The sequence below is a fragment of the Amblyomma mixtum genome, chromosome 7 (genome assembly GCF_055824585.1).
Source record: "Amblyomma mixtum isolate Tamu chromosome 7, ASM5582458v1, whole genome shotgun sequence".
NCBI classification, from domain to species: domain Eukaryota; kingdom Metazoa; phylum Arthropoda; class Arachnida; order Ixodida; family Ixodidae; genus Amblyomma; species Amblyomma mixtum.
Genome location: NC_143018.1, coordinates 27,739,776 through 27,755,570, shown reverse-complemented (window position 1 = coordinate 27,755,570; position 15,795 = coordinate 27,739,776). Strand labels below are relative to the sequence as shown.

Sequence of the window (15,795 nt, the reverse complement as noted above, 5' to 3'; positions counted from 1 at the left end):
CATGAAAGCTCTGTTTTCTGTGAAAATATTCGTTTCCTGTCACTGGAAGGCTGCAATAAATCGAGACAGGCTCACTTCGATTCCTCAGAGCCTTTCTAAATGTGCGTCTGTGCTCGATAGACGGTTCCACACCACTGCATGACATGGTGCGTAGTAAGCGAGCCCATCTTTATCACCCGTTAATTGTCCGGAGCGTAAATTTAAGCTCCAGGGGCTGTATTTTGTAACGATTCTTTTGATGCTTCATTCTTTAGCTTCTTTAGCATCGACCAGGCCTGGAATGCATGCAGGAGCCAGCCACTGATATTGCTTGTCCCACAGACAGTCATAACGTCAGTCATGGTTTTAGCCACGTCAGATGTCACTACTTTGTCATCCTTATATTGGCGCTAGCGGCCAAAGGTAAAGGGGCTAAAAATGAATCGCAAAAACAATAGTTGCAAAATACAGCTCCCCGCTTCAACGTCCATTTCTAAAAACTTTAAAATCATTGCTAAAAACTTAAGGAAAGTGTATGCGAGTAAACAAATTTTTCTAAAGCTTGTACGTGAATGGCTGCGACGACATTGATGGAAATACGTCGATAGTATCGCTTCATTCTTCTTAGAGTGACGGCAAAGTCGCACACCAATTCATTCATTCATTCATTCATTCATTCATTCATTCATTCATTCATTCATTCATTCATTCATTCATTCATTCATATTCATTAGTTCATGTGCCTTTCGATGAGGGTCACGAGAATACAGCAGGCGCACTTCTAGCGAGCTTCCTAAAAAGCTGCAAGCTCAATCTCTTCGGAGATATTGCATCTTGTCAGTTACTTTAGTGACAGACGTCGTGCACATTCCAAGTAGAAAGCTCGCCTCCCTGACGTGCAAATTAAGAGCGTTAAATTTGCCGAGGTTTTCAAAGCTTTAAATCTGCCCATGACTTTCTTTTTGGCAACGTGAAGCAAAGCTCATCTTTGATTGTAGTGAGTCTAGTGACACAGTCGAGACGAAACTATTAAAAATGAAAAGTTCAAAACATAACAGATGATTCTGGCCCTGTCCTCTCGGTGGTCGGCGTAGAGAAGGAGCTAAATGCGCGTGTGCCAATTTGCTCAGATTTCCCTCCCTCAGTACCGACCACGTTATCTATATTGTGTTTCGCCTCTTTATAGAAGTCACTTTTGGAAACGGCACACTGTTTCTAGCACGTAAATGAAAGCGGACGTATTCAAAAGGAAGAAGATGAAACAGTGTAATTGTATTCCTCTGTCGAACTCGATGGGCCGTATTTCTAAAGCCAGGGATAAACGAGGAACAGCATTACTGCTGTAGTCTTTACTGCGAAGTGTCGTAAACTCAGAAATAAGCTGGGTGCCATCAGATGCTGGACGAGCTCCAAAATAAAGAACCGTGGCTGAGGCCACACTCATCAAAACTACCCTATCCGGGTCCGGTTAGGGTACAGACAGCGCTCGCGGGGGTTCATGTACGACCCCGCGGGACAATGGAAAACGCTGGCGAAGCGGCCGGAGTTCCTTGCGGCCACGTTGCATCGGTGCGGGGCCTGGGCGTCGCCCCTGGCGCACAGACTGGCGCAGGCACCGACGAAGAACAGCATCTCTTCGCTCATGTACTCCAATCCTGGCAGCACCAGCGGCCGCGCCAGCTGAGGGTGTTGGTCCGCGAACTCTACCTCGACCTCTGTGGCGAGCGCCTGACGAGCCAGAGCAAAGTCCTCGGCTTGGAGATCCACACGAGGCTCGAGCCTCGCAAGGCACTCGAGCCAGACGTTGTCGAGGGTGAAGGAGGCCGAGGCCCTGACCAGAGCTTTGGTCAGACCGAGTCCCAGGCCACCGTAGTTGAGCGCGGGAGGCATGTCTGCGCCGAAGCGGGGTGGTAGCAGCCACGTCACGGGAACCAGGCCTTTGCCGCCGGGTGTGACCTTGACAGCATGCAAGCATGCGGCGTGCCAAAGTGATAACTTGTTACCAGCTGTTAACCCATGTTACCAGCGTGACAGCGGCAGCTGATGCTAACCATTGTGGCAAGTCTGAAAGACTAGCCTATATCGAAAGCGTTGACCTTCGTGCCCTAGTTGCGACCAGATGACCTGGATAGGCCAGTGAGGGTCATTGCGAACAAATAGCTTCAGTTTTAGATTTCGAAATTTAGAAGGCTTATTTTTTTATTTGTGTATATTCACTGAGTCGTCGTTGCTGTCAATGTCATCAACGCACATCTTTTTTTTCTTTATTTTATTGCGTGCTGCTCTCCTTCAGGGCTGATTTATCAGCTATACCCACGCTATTCAAGCCGGCCTCTGAACTATAATTTAATCTTTCTAAGATGCAGCTCAGAAAAAGCTTCTCGACCACAATGATGAACTTTTACGGCTGAAGGGTACCTGAGGTCAAAGAGCATCATCGCACATGGTGTTTCCGTGTACTCAAGGAGGGTCCAAAGACCCAATTCCGAAGCATTTCCCCCTAATTAAGCCGAGCACCAGGCCAAGTGAAAGCTTACGCTCTGTATCACCGGTGGGTACCCAGTGACACTGGGGATCGAACTGCGCACTTCCGGCATAGGATGCTCAAACCATAGAAAAGCTTCTCGCTAAGCATGTGGGTAAAGCGGGTGGTGAGAGCACCATCCTTGGCACGAGCGAGATTTGTCCAGCCATGCGAGCCCACTACAGTTGATCCTCGTTATAACGAAGTTGAAGGGGCCCGGCCATTAATTCGTGACAACCGTAGCTTCGTTAGAGCCCCTGCTGACCGATCCTACAAGGGGAATCGCGATTCCTTCGTTATACCCATTTTTCCGTTATAACCCGTTTCGTTTTAACGAGGTTTGGCTATATATGTAAGATACTGTGACTTACCTGTACTTTCCTCGTCTGTGGAGGTGGGAGCACATAGTGCGGCTCTCCTTGGGCGATGGCGAAGAGCTCCTTACTGCGAACATGGGAGAGGGCTGCCACGTATATGTCCAAGAAGGGCCTCTGTGCCGACGACTCCTCCACTTGCAGCTCGCCGTACAATGCATCGAGCTGTCTCCCAGTTGGCAGGCCCAGGCTAAAGCTGGTGTTGCTGAGTGAACGGAAATCAGACCTTAGTGGACTCTCTGAAAGCGCGTTTCGACACCAGCTTTCACCAGTGCAGAAGAAAGTCAGGAAGCGTGGCTGCGGACTCCGTAATTTTGACGGAAGCGCATAAAAGCGCGCATAGTCGAAATTCAAATACTTGTTCAGTTAACACTTCAAGGTGAAGTGACTTCGACGAATGTGTTTAGGGTGTATGAGATTGAACACTGGGATACGGACGTAGAAAGTCAAATAAGACACATCGCCGTCCTGTGGGCAGCGATGTGCCTTGCTTGTCTAAGTGCCTGTTCCAATGCTCAGCTTGGCCAACCCAACCGTAATCGCACCGACCAGCCCGGAAACAAGCCATCATATGTCAGTTATGCAGGCCATGTCTATAGATGAAACGTTAGTACTCCTGCCTGAAGAATTATGCCCCTTGTAAAAGCCTTGGCAAGCGAGAAATTAAAATGAAGTTCAAGGACATGTTTGATCGTGGTCCAACCAATGTGCCATCCAGGTTAAGGCAGAGCAGTAATAGCGCAAGAAGAACTGAGCATTTAGTGTGCTTCTGAATTAGGAATCTATAGAAGGCTGAGCAGGCGAAAATCTTATCGCAGCCGCGGTACGACATTGTACTTGGTTGCGTTGTAGACAGTTCGCTTATCAAAACACCTTTCGGTGCTAGTTGGTTGTGCAGTATTTTTGAAAAAGTATTCCAGCGCTACAATTTAGGATGCAGAAAGAACAGCGCCCGTCCTGTCAAGTTCCTTCTTTGTCCTCGTCTTAATATGCAGCGCTGAATTATTAAAAAAAGCCGTTCTGGAGAGTCAACTCTAATCAGTACTACACCATCCTATCAACTATGAAATCAAATTAGTAAGTACCTTCGAATCTAGTGTACAGCTTATTCAAGCCCTCCTATTGCGCTTTAGTCCCAGGGTTCTTAGCATGCTCTTAAATAACGCCGCCAAAGACAGACAAGGCAATCCTGCAATTGTTGTGATACGAACAGTTCAGGACCTCAAGATGCAGCTAGGCTAATTCTTCTCGTAAAAAAAAAAAAATGAGTTCAAGCACCTTATGAAACGCACTCACTAGGACCAGATCGCTATGCCTCGCCTCTTCATGAAGCTGATGAGAGCCTCTGCGACGTCTCTGAAGACCAGCTCCGCCTCTTCCCAGGCCCTGGAGGAATCGAGCTCCTCCAAGTACGGCAGCACACTAGGATAGGGCATCAGGCGGTAGACAGCCTCGAAGCAACTCCTGCTTGCAGTGCCGTGCGAAAGCCTGCGAGGAGTGCCGAATGTTAATGACCAGCCACACGCTTGCAGTCTTCTCCAATGCACTGGCATCACCATGTAAGTCATTGATTACGTTGGGGCGACCTAAAAGGAAATAAAAATAATAGGCCCCTGCCTGCACCACATACGTATCACAGGCTTAACCCATTTTCAAAAAATACGAGAACAGGCCCGTGGGCAACTTGTAATTTTGCCACCCGTAGGTGTAAAAGTAAAAAGAAAAGGGGGAAAACTACTTTAGCGACCCTCAGCCGGGGGAGCGGGCCCGGGGAAACTCCCCTAATCTCCCCTGGGAAGTAGCGGAAAGGATGGGCTGTAGGAATGGGAAGTTGGAAAATGGTTTGGGCTGTGGGAAATGGATGGGATTGGGGACAGTCAGGGGGAACGGACTCGCATGCCATAGCGAGCAAAGATCTAAGACAATTATCTCTAAGACTTACACCGTGCTTTTGGGGACAGCCGCCTTGCCCCACCGATCAAGCATTTCCAGGATCTCTTACTATTGGTCACATAGAGTCGGTGACGGGCTGGGAGAATGGTGGTAGACGATAGGCTGAAATTTCTCGCAGGGTGTCAGAAATAATCCCCTCCCCATACCCATCCATCTCTCTCGTTATCTGAAATGCTCCATGCACTCAACAGTATTCGACTGCGCAAATGCAAGACTCCTCTTTTTAAAAGGCAGCGACAACTATAGGCGCGCCGTCTCAGGGGTTGTAGTAGCAGCGCTAGCAGAAGACGCGCCGAATAGATTTCATTCAGTCACCGCGCCGTGCGAAAGGCCGGTTGGCGAGACGTGATCTTTTTGCGTTTGCGCACCAGTCCTAGTGTTCCTGAAACGTCCCTTAACGTCCTCAAATGATCGTGGTGGCTGGGTCAAAACTATTCGCTACTTTTGAAAGATAGAGGGGCATTTACATAACTGACCGCAGCGATTTCATTTGTCAAGCGTCTAGTGAATACTGAATGAAAAGTTCTGGCACTGCTCGACAAATGGCATAGGATCCGTGCTGGTATTAGGGTGCCTCGATAGCACCATGTCTGCTATCGAAGCACCTTAGCTGCGATGAACCAAGTACCGAACTCAAAATAGCCAAAATTACAAAGAAACTGCGAGGTGGATGTTAAGAATACGTTTCTGCCAGGCTTGTTACTAATGTGTTAGGGGTAATTGCTCACCTGGAAAATAATTATATTTTTATTGCGAAAGCAATACTACGCTAGGTCTAACCGCTCCTCGCGTGGTCCGTGGACCCCCTGCTCCTCGAGGAGCCGCCGCCGTGCCCAACAGATGGTGTGAAGTCAGGCTCTCCGCTGCTATGGCAACGCGTGTTGTCAGCTTGCTCTCTCCACCGAAGCCAGGAGGAGCTGGTTGTGCCGCGCTCCTCGAGGAGTCTCGCCATGGAAGTCACCGACGAAGAGTCTATATCTGAATCTAGTTGCTCTACTGCTTCTGAACAGTTTAGGCGACAGCCAAGCAAGCTAGGAAGAATGCAAGAAAGAGGTTGCAACGTGCCCAAGAAACGGAAGAACAACGAGAAGAACGACTGCGGAAAAGACGAGAAGCCGAAGCAGCCAAACGTGCTGTATCGAGTTCAGAAGCTGGAATTAGGCAGGCTAAACGGAATGAAGCCAAGCGGAAAAACATGCCCAGCAAACAGAGGAACAACGAGAAGAACGTCTGCGAAAATGACGAGAATCAGAAGCAGCTAAACAAGCCACTTCAAGTTCAGAATGTGAGTCCAGCCTTGCTGTACGGAATGAAGCTAGGAGACGAAGACGTGCCCAGGAAACAGAATAACAATGCGCCGAACGTCTTGAAAAGCGGAAGAGGAGGGGCTTTCGGAACCAACCAGATTTAACCAGAGCTAAACCACACCAATTTTTTTCGATTTTTGTAATGGATTTACTACCTTTGTAACATGTAAAGTTTTCGGAAATCCAGTTCCTATTTTTATTATTATTCCTTGCAATGTGCTACTTTTTGTTCAAAAAGCAGTTGTAACTAGTGGTATAATAACAAGAACCTGAACTCGGGGGCAAACTGGCGTATCACAGAATTCCCTCGCGTTAGAGTGACTACGGTCGAGTCGCATCCTGCACGTCCGCACATTCAAGTCACAGACACCAATTGGATAGAACGCTGCAACTCGGCAGCGCGTCAGATGAGCTCGAAGGGGACTTGGCGTCTCCTGCGCAGCCTCATCGACCCTTCTCAAACGAAAGGGGAGACGCAAAAAAAGCTCCGGCGGGCTCTGCACGGGTACCAAGGTACGACGGCGCAACTTGCGGACACTTTGTGCGACAGGTATCTCTGCCGCACAAATGACCCGGTTGGGCCCGAGTACACGTACTCCGGCAAGCCAAATCAGGATTTAGACGCCCCTTTTGAGTTGCATGACCTTAAGGCGGCCCTGGCTAAAATGCGCCGAGGTGGGGCACCGGGTCGGGATCGCATAACAGTGAAACTGTTGGCGAACCTCTCCGACTCTGCATACCTCCATTTGCTACAATACATAAATCAGATCTGGGATGGGTGTCCGCTCCCACTCGAATGGAAAACATCGCTTGTAACGCATCCCCAAAGCAGGTAAAGCCGTGACTACGGACAACTTGAGACCCATCTCATTAACCTCGTGTGTGGGAAAGCTCATGGAGACAATGGTTCGGGATCGCCTCTCTCCATACATGGAGGGTAAGGGCCTCTTTGCAGACACTATGTTCGGGTTCCGCCCACACATGTCTGCACAGGATGTCCTACTCCAACTACACAGGGACATAATACGACCCACAGCCATGCAACAAAACGACAAGGCCATTCTCGCCCTCGATCTTAAGGGGGCTTTTGACAATGTTAAACATGGCACCATACTCTCTAACTTGAACACCACTAACTGCGGGGCGAAGGCCTTCGCCTATGTCAGAGACTTCCTCTCTGCGCGTCAGGCACTCCTACGGATCGAGGACGAGGAATACGGCCCGTACTCTATGGGTACACGAGGTACACCACAGGGGGCGGTGTTATCACCGCTCCTTTTCAACATCGCCATGATGCACCTGCCCGGCCGGCTGGCTCAGGTGGATGGCATAAAACATGCACTCTACGCAGACGACATTACAATCTGGACCACCGAGGGGAGCCTTGGGGAGATGGAGGACCGCCTTCAGCAGGCCGCCTCCATAGTCGAAGCATATGCTGCCGACTGTGGTCTCCAATGTGATCCCGCCAAATCAGAGCTTCTACACGTCAGGACAAACCACAAGGACAACACGTCTCTACACATATCTCTGTCGGGCGGTCCCATCAGAGAAGTGGCGGAGCTCCGGATCCTGGGTCTGTTCATCAATAGCAAACTTAGGCCGGACTCTACTATAGCGAAACTCAAGAGCATAGGTGAACAGGTAGGGCGCATGATCCGCCGTGTTTCCAACAAGCGGGGTGGTCTGCGGGGCAGGGACGCGCTACGGCTCGCCTATGCCTTCGTGACCAGCCGGATCCTCTACGCCGTGCCGTACCTACGCACCACCAAACAACAAGACGAGCGCATTGACGCCATCATCAGGAAGGCAACAAAGCGAGCACTAGACCTCCCGGTGGCTACCTCCAACGCCAAACTGAAGGCGTTGGGAATGGTAAACTCCTATCAGGAGTTGCGGGAGGCCCACCTCGTGAACCAATATACGCGGCTATCGCAGACGGTGCCTGGGCGCCGCCTGCTAAACCGCTTACACATCCAACACACATGCATACCAGAGTGGACGGAGAACATCCCGGTGCTGTGGCGCCACATGCTCTTGGTCGCTCCGCTCCCGCGTAACATGGACATGGCTTCACATGAAGGCAGACGACAAGCGCGGGTTCGCACGCTTGAGAGGCAATATGGTTATAAAGAGGGCGTCTATTACGTGGACATCACAGGGCCGTCGCCCGCGGGATTCTTCACGGCTGCCGTAGTCCACCAGGGAATGAATGTCGATGGGCTATCTTTTCGGGCCCCAAATTCAACACGAGCGGAGGAAGTCGCAATAGCTCTCGCTGCCGCCGATCCAAAATCGAAAACGGTAATCAGAGACTCTCGCCGGGCCTGTGAACATTATCTTGCAGGCGAAATATCACCTCTTGCCTCGCAAATTCTAAGACGCGCTCTCGCCGATCCAACTCGCACAAAAGTGATCTGGGCTCCTGGCCACCAGGGTTTACGAGGCAATGAGGCCGCTGATGCGGCCGCCCGAGCGCTCACACACCGGGCTCCTCATCCTAGCTCTCATGGGTCAGAAGCTCATAAACCGCTTCTGCGGTTCCGCGAAATCCTAATTTATTATTGCGACAGCCACCGTCTCTACCCGGCACCCGCCAAGGGGCTGAGTAAGGCGGAGGAGCGAACTCTGCGGCGCCTGCAGACAGGAACCCTTCTCTGTCCTGCAATAGCAAAACACTTCGATCCGAACACAGATGGGCGCTGCCCGCACTGTGGAGAGATCTGCGATATCTTTCACATGGTGTGGGCATGTACTCAGAATCCTCACCTTCCCCCCTCCCCCATCCCCACCCGAGAGGCATGGGAGACTGCCCTCCTCAACTGCTCCACACTGGAGTCCCAAAGGGCTGGTCAAGCGGGCGCGAGACGGGGCCTCGTCGTGCGGTGTCCCGGACCAAGGATACCGACCATGCAGCAGGGTTTTTTTACCCTCAAGCTCTCTTTGATTAAAGTTTTTCACCACCACCACCACCACTTGGCATTTGACCGCGACGGAACAACGAACTGTGATGCCTAATGTACTTGGGTTTTGTTTCCTCAGAGTGCGAACAACGGCGAAGTGCAGTGCTTTGCGTAACTTCAAAGTGGTGCGCAAGGTCTTGGAATGTTAAAGCAATATGCTTACTTGCGGCGCGTGTATTGGGACACTATTCAGTGTCGCTATTGATGTGTTTACAAGAAAACGTAAAAAAAGATTAAGAAAATTTGAAAAAAACAAGTGCAGATGAAATTAACAACGTAAGTTACAGAAGCATATTATAGGCCCAGCCAGATGTACTAGCTTATTCTCGCCTGAGTATATTTTAAGGCGAAAGCCTTTAATGGCTCATCGTTGTCGTGAACAAAATGTGTCCCGCTTTTGACGGGTGTCCACCGAGATATGTGAGACAGTTACTGCGTAATTTCCTTCCCTAAATACAATTTTCATTTTCTTCATTACGACCCCTCTTTCTCTTTCTTTTTTCACTCCACTTCCTCCCTTCCTGTACGGAGCGGTTCAGGTGTCCACCAAGATGACAGAATTACAGCGCCATTTCCTTTCCTCAAAAAGCGTTGCGTTCACAGGGCAAGGCATCGCGCCGAACGGGTGGTGGCGTTCCATGGACTCCCTGGCAGCGCTACAACACGCTGTCGCGTTCCACTCCTAAAGGCGAAGATTAAGCCTCGTTAATTGGCAGTTAATTAATGCACCAACAGAATGTGAAAGTGTAGTCGCTCACTTTGCTCGTGGCAGCATTCATCGCTACATGCGCAACAATCGCGTAGCAGAATGCAGCACAGGCTTTTGCCTTTCACCACTTTAGTCACTAAAGTTCCTCGTAATTTTTTTTTCTGTGCTACTAAAAGATGGATGAAAAATAACATAATAGGAATAGATAATTTCTCTGTTATTATGAGTTTGTGTATTGGGGGGCGGGGAGACTTTGCTGTAGTTGACGACTGGAATCATGTACATTTCAAATGAAGTATTAGTAACTGTAATCAGTTACTTGTTTCACTTACTTCAGGTCCGCCAGCGGCCCAAGCTGCCGTATGGTCTCCCAGGTGACGTAGGCCGCTAGATCGGACTCTGGGACCCTGCTTAACAAGAAGTCGTAGTAGGCCAGCATGGCAGGATGACCCACGGCCACCTCGACGAAGTTGTCTGACAGGGACGATGACGGCAAGGAGGAGCCGTTTCGCACCGTGAGGTTAACCATGGCGTAGTATTGCTCCGGATCTTCATCGGGTATGGCCGAGGCTACGGCAAGCACCGTCTCTTCCGTGGCCATGACCTGGCGCACTACGACGTCCACGTCACCAACCGTATGAATCTCTGTCGCGTTATCCTGTTTCAGTGGGAGGCAGGGAAACCAGATCAGCAAGGACCACGTCATTGATCCTAGATAAACTCATACGGGGATCGAAACATCCGCCATAGAATTAGAACACCGAAAGGCGAGAAATTTCCACGTCGTGCAGTCATGTCCAACATTGTCGCAAAAAATTTTTAAAACTGAAAAATTGGCAATGCTCCCATGTAAATATTGAAGGTAATGGTCCATTCTTCTGATATGTAGGAAATTTTTAAAGTGCTTCCATCGATCGCATCGAACAGTTAAGACTCATAGATAACCAGTGGGGAACGCTTTTGACGATAGCAAAAACGTTAATAGAAAAAGAAATGCAAGAGTGCCGTCGGGTGATCTGAGGATATATTGATTGTTATATTGAAAAATTTACAGTGTGTGCAAATACTGCGCTCATAAACGGCTTACTACTCAAAAATTCATTTGTCCACAATTGTCGTATGTGATAGCAAAAGTTGCAGTGATATCGAAGCCAAATGGTCATAGACATCAGCAGCGGCCTCTCAGTGGCAGTTAATTTAAAATGCCGAACTTTTGATACGTGAGGGTATCACTGGCTGTCTTATTAAAGATAAAGTGCCTCTTGATATTGCTGTTTCGTCTGTGACCATAGCGAGCGGCGTGCTCTGAACCCGTAAATTCACATCAGCGCTATATTCTACTGCGTCGCCATACGGTATTACAGTGCTATAATATAAATATCACGTTGCTGCATTACCCTTAAAGATGACCATCTTATAATGTGGAAGAAATTCTCTATGGCAAATGTGTGGACAACTTGGTGATCCACTGAAAAATCGGCACATGGAGACAATACACACAAACGCGTGTGTGTGTTCTTTCTGTGTGTTATTTTATTTTCCTATGCTGCGAATTCGTACTTCAGTCATGGACAAAATTCTGCATTCATAAGGATAAAGGGATACTCGATGCTTGCAATACCGCCAAGAAAATTACAAATAGGTGCTTTGAGTCTCTCCACTGAGCCGTCGTGTGCGGAAAGGCAGTCAGTTGAAAAAGCCTTGGCATGGTTTTTTCTGACGCGCGGTCATACAAAGCGAAATGACATTACCTGCATCTTTAGTTATGCTAACTTATAGAAAAAAATAAACTCACATGGGCCACAATGACGACGACGTATCGGTGAACAAATTCCAAGTAGGACTGGTGACGGCGCAAGTTCTCTCTTTCGCGCTGCCAGGGTCCCAAGTCCGAACGCACGCTCATGGCCAGCACGGACCGGTCATCGGGCCGTGTCCACGTTGGGTGACGGCGGAGGTCAAACAGCGTCTGTGGAGTGTGGGCTTACACTTATTCCTACGTTCGTGGTGGTACGCATGCGTGGTGGTTCGTGGTGGTGGTGGTACGCATGCGCTAAGGGCATGCGCTAAGGCTAGGGCCAACTAGCTTCGTGGCAGTAAGTAATCTAATTGGGACCAGTTCTGTACTTATCAACTTGTACGAGTGAAATCATGTATATAAGCATTTCGAGAAAGTCATTTTCAGGATACTTTTGACAGAGTAAAAGTATCTATCAAAGAGGTGAATGAAATCCAGTTCATCCGCCGTAACCTTTAATTCCCAGCCACTAATGTGGACAAGCGATAAGTCACGGTTAATTTGTTTCCTTTTGTTGGTCCCTTCCTGTCTACACAACAGGTTCGTCAACGATGATCAAATGAAGAGTCGCTCATTCTAGCCACTTCGAAAACATCTTAAAATTAAACTTCTTTGCTTTAACGTAGAACAGTACGCATTGAACAATGGCCTCTTCACGACCCCATTCACGCAATAAATCTTCAAGGGACGCAATGTTCGTACAGGATAGTGAGTAAAGAAGCAACTAAGTGGTATTATCGTGCCTTGACGTTGTAGTAGAGGTCGAGCTCCAGAGCCAGCGCTACGGGGTTCCTGACGTGGACGCTGAACCCCAGGCCCACGTCCCTTAGGAAGGCAGCCAGGGCATCGGCGCGGTGGTCCATGGAGGCCTTGAGGCACTCGTTGTAGAGAGCAGCCGCCTTCACGCAACTGTTATTGGCCGAGTCTTCGTGCACAGCAGCAGGCCTGAATTAGAGGGGAAGACATGTATAAACGTACCTTCACAGTATGGGACGTCTTTGACCTTCTCGAGATATACGACTTTCTTAGAATAGTTAGACAGCAATGCTAATGAACTGATCGAAAGATTATGTTATCAAATAGCAGAGCAGGAACGAACATCTCAAGTTTACTCTGTGGTGTACGGATCACTGTAGTTTGAACGAAACAAAAGTAACTCCCAGAAGGGTTGTCTCGTCTGTGGTCCTGCTCACGTGGTGATCTCATCTTCAAACAAACCTTGAAGACAGTGAGCGAAGCTGGCCTCTTGAGGCATAAGTACCGAATGGAAGTTCCTTGCGTCTGCCAAGGAACATTAAGGACAGGGACAAGCCAGCTATCGCCAGCTACCTGCTTTGAAGGATGCAGCAAACAGTAGTGGTTTTTTTTTATTGCTCGCAAGACTTTAACTGGAATCTCTGAGCTAAAGATCACTGACGTCGCAAGGAAAGGATGAATGCGTCATAATCTGTCTCACCTAGTGTTGCTCCCGGTTGCCTTCATGCCATGCGCCATGTTCTTGAGCTTAGATCGAGCCCGCCAGGAAAGCAGCGCCATCTGGGAGTGGTGGGCACTCACGAAGGACGGTTTGCGTAGCCATCCCGAGCACACGTAAGAATAGAAGTCGTCACAGGGATTGCCGCCACCTAACGCATCCTGGAATGAGCATTTAAAATGGCGATGAGCATCCTCGCGCAGAGCGTTGTTTTAACTGCGACTTTCTCGATCTTGTTTCGCAGAAGTATACAGTCGTCAACAAACTCTTACGGGATGCGGTTGCCTTGGAAAAAAAATATTGCTGCGAAGCCTGGCCGCCACTGACTCTTCCGGGCTTTTCAAAGCACTGCCATGTCTGACCGTGCAGAAGTAAACCTTTTAAGGCGCAAACCTTTAATGCCTCATCGTCGTCGACAGAAGGCTGTCAGCAGAAGCTCGTCAGCAGAGGGGCTTTTGACGAGTGTCCACCGAGATATGTGAGACAGTTCCTGCGTAATTTCCTTCCCTCGAATACAATTTTCATTTTCTTCATTACGGCCCCTCTTTCTCTTTCTTCTTTCACTCCCACTTCCTCCCTACCTGTACGGTGCGGTTCGGGTGTCCACCGAGATGACAGAGAATTACTGCGTAATTTCCTTTCCTCAAAAATTGTTGCCTTCAAAGGGCAAGGCATCGCGCCGAACGGATGGTGGCGTTCTGTGGACTCCCTGGCAGCGCTACAACACGCTGTCGCGTTCAACTCCTAAAGGCGAAGCTTAAGCGTCATTAATTAGCAGTTAATTGGTATTTAGTAATTTATCAGTAATTAACAATTAACTAGTAGCTCGTCATTATTAGTAATTGGTAACTATCTGTGACGTCATCCAGTGGTGACGTCACCAGTGCCACAGAAGTAGCCAAAGTGGTGCGGAAAGCGCTTTCGCCTCTACGCACTTTAGACAAAGTTCCCCCTGAATTTTTTCCGTGAACCTGCATCCCATAAACATTTGACCGCGATCTTACTCAGTAACTATTGGTCTCGCTACGCCAAGTAGGCTACTCCTTCATTAGTTATGAAACAACCGTGGATCAAAAGTGGAAGTGCTAACCGCACCCCCTCCCCTCCCCCGGCTCCAACAATCCATTCTCCTGTTCTTAAGTAAGAGGGACGGACCTCAACCCATGGCCTGGAAATGCACGCTTCACAAGCGGCACATAGTTCTTGTCCCTTATTTTTCGAACAGGAGAAAACAACGAAACCCTTAGTTATGGGTGTAAGCCTCGCCTTCAGCGAAGCTGCGGCCAGGCGACACGAGGTGGCGTTGCAGAGCTGCGTGTGACCGCTCATTCGTCGTGGAGCAGGGAATGCCAGCGCTGGATGAGACACCTCGCGGCGACTGCGCGTGAGCACCAGGGCGAGAGTAGCCGTCACGACGATGACGGCGAGAAGAATGATCCCCGCTCGTGCCAGGAACGTCTGCTGCTGAGGGCTCAGACGAGGCTCCGTCAACCGGAAGTCCATGACTGCGTGCCGGAAGTTGGTGCGAGATACGACGCGTTACAACAGCTTCGAATCAAGAGCGTGTGTAGCATCAAGGCAGATATGCAGCCGACAACAACGAGACGCAGCTGGGCTTGCCTCGGCAATCACGCTAGTGCCAGGCGCCAGCCTTCTTTTCAGGCCCCCCAAAAAAAGGGCGAAAGAATGCACTCCCGGCAGAGGCCTGAAATATATGACCTGGTCCTGCCTCTTATCGTCCGATTTGCCCAGACGCTACGCATAGATGAGTAGCAGCTATGAACGCTGCATAGTCACGGCATATCGAAATTCCGAGCGCTTCGCGCACCTGTACCGACACCAGTAGCCCGGTGGTGGCACCTGTTAGCAGGCAGCACAACTCTCATGCACTCACATTCCAATGCCTGCCTTCTTCCCCATGAGGTGTCGCCGCTGCATGAGCCAAAGCCGGCGCCTCACTAGCATTATCTGGTCGTTTGCTGATTGCGTTGGTGGCGATGTTATATATGCAACCGGTGTTAGTCTTACGGTAGCATATAGTGTCGGAAACTAATTCGCCTGTGTCTCGTTGTCTCCTCGCACTTGTTTTCCCTCCTGTATGGTCGTAAATGAAAGCACAGGGGTTCAAGTGTTGCTGATATGAAGCCCAGAAAGAAATAAACCATAAAAGGACAGTATAGACTTTTATCGACCTTTTTTTTTACAACAGTTCACAGATCTTTACCCAGATAAACTAATACCCGGCTTTGGCGCTCAGAAGCCAGGCAGGATGATTTAAAACACAATTCTTCTACACTGGAATTTCGCTTTGTAGTTCCAACTGGCGTTTGCAAACCCGCACGTCACGGACACGACGACTGCCAGGCCACCTAGGCACCTGGCGGGGAAAGTGGTTTCATTGAAACTGAGTTCAGAGCACTGAAGTGATTTTAAAAATACTATCAATAAAATAAGACTGGCGATATGCGTCCCAGATACCAGCAACCGCTTTTGCCGGCAGTAGCGCTGCCGATGGTAGCGTTACTGCAATCGTAGTGGTCGTCTGCCATTTAGAACATTTGAAGAGCTCATGAGAAAGGAGGGTCAGACTGTGCAGGAAACGGCGACTACTTACAAGAGCAAACTTTAAGGGCCTGAAGCTTCTTCCAGCAAAAATAACGCTATGTAAAGCACTTAGCCCTATTCGTAAAGTGTAATAGATGCACTCCAGGTGA

At 49.3% G+C, this 15,795-nt stretch overlaps 1 protein-coding gene across 1 annotated transcript; it reads right to left on the bottom strand.

The window, feature by feature from the left end:
• Positions 1 to 1,428: 1,428 nt before the first annotated feature.
• Positions 1,429 to 14,584, bottom strand: LOC149335431 (uncharacterized). The gene is made up of 8 exons (XM_089553919.1): positions 14,348 to 14,584; positions 13,064 to 13,242; positions 12,351 to 12,552; positions 11,605 to 11,778; positions 10,142 to 10,467; positions 4,174 to 4,365; positions 2,875 to 3,082; positions 1,429 to 1,935 (listed from the first exon to the last, which is right to left on the bottom strand). Exons 1-8 carry the CDS (start codon positions 14,582 to 14,584, stop codon positions 1,429 to 1,431), a joined length of 2,025 nt encoding a protein of 674 aa, XP_089410045.1.
• Positions 14,585 to 15,795: the final 1,211 nt, after the last annotated feature.

Excerpts from the sequence above, each read along its gene's own strand:
- LOC149335431 (XM_089553919.1), bottom strand. The coding sequence starts at position 14,584 with ATGGACTTCCGGTTGACGGAGCCTCGTCTGAGCCCTCAGCAGCAGACG. Across the intron at positions 12,553-13,063 it reads GCAACCGGGAGCAACACTAG|GCCTGCTGCTGTGCACGAAG; the intron begins GTGAGACAGATT and ends CCTCTAATTCAG. Across the intron at positions 11,779-12,350 it reads ACCTCTACTACAACGTCAAG|ACGCTGTTTGACCTCCGCCG; the intron begins GCACGATAATAC and ends CACACTCCACAG.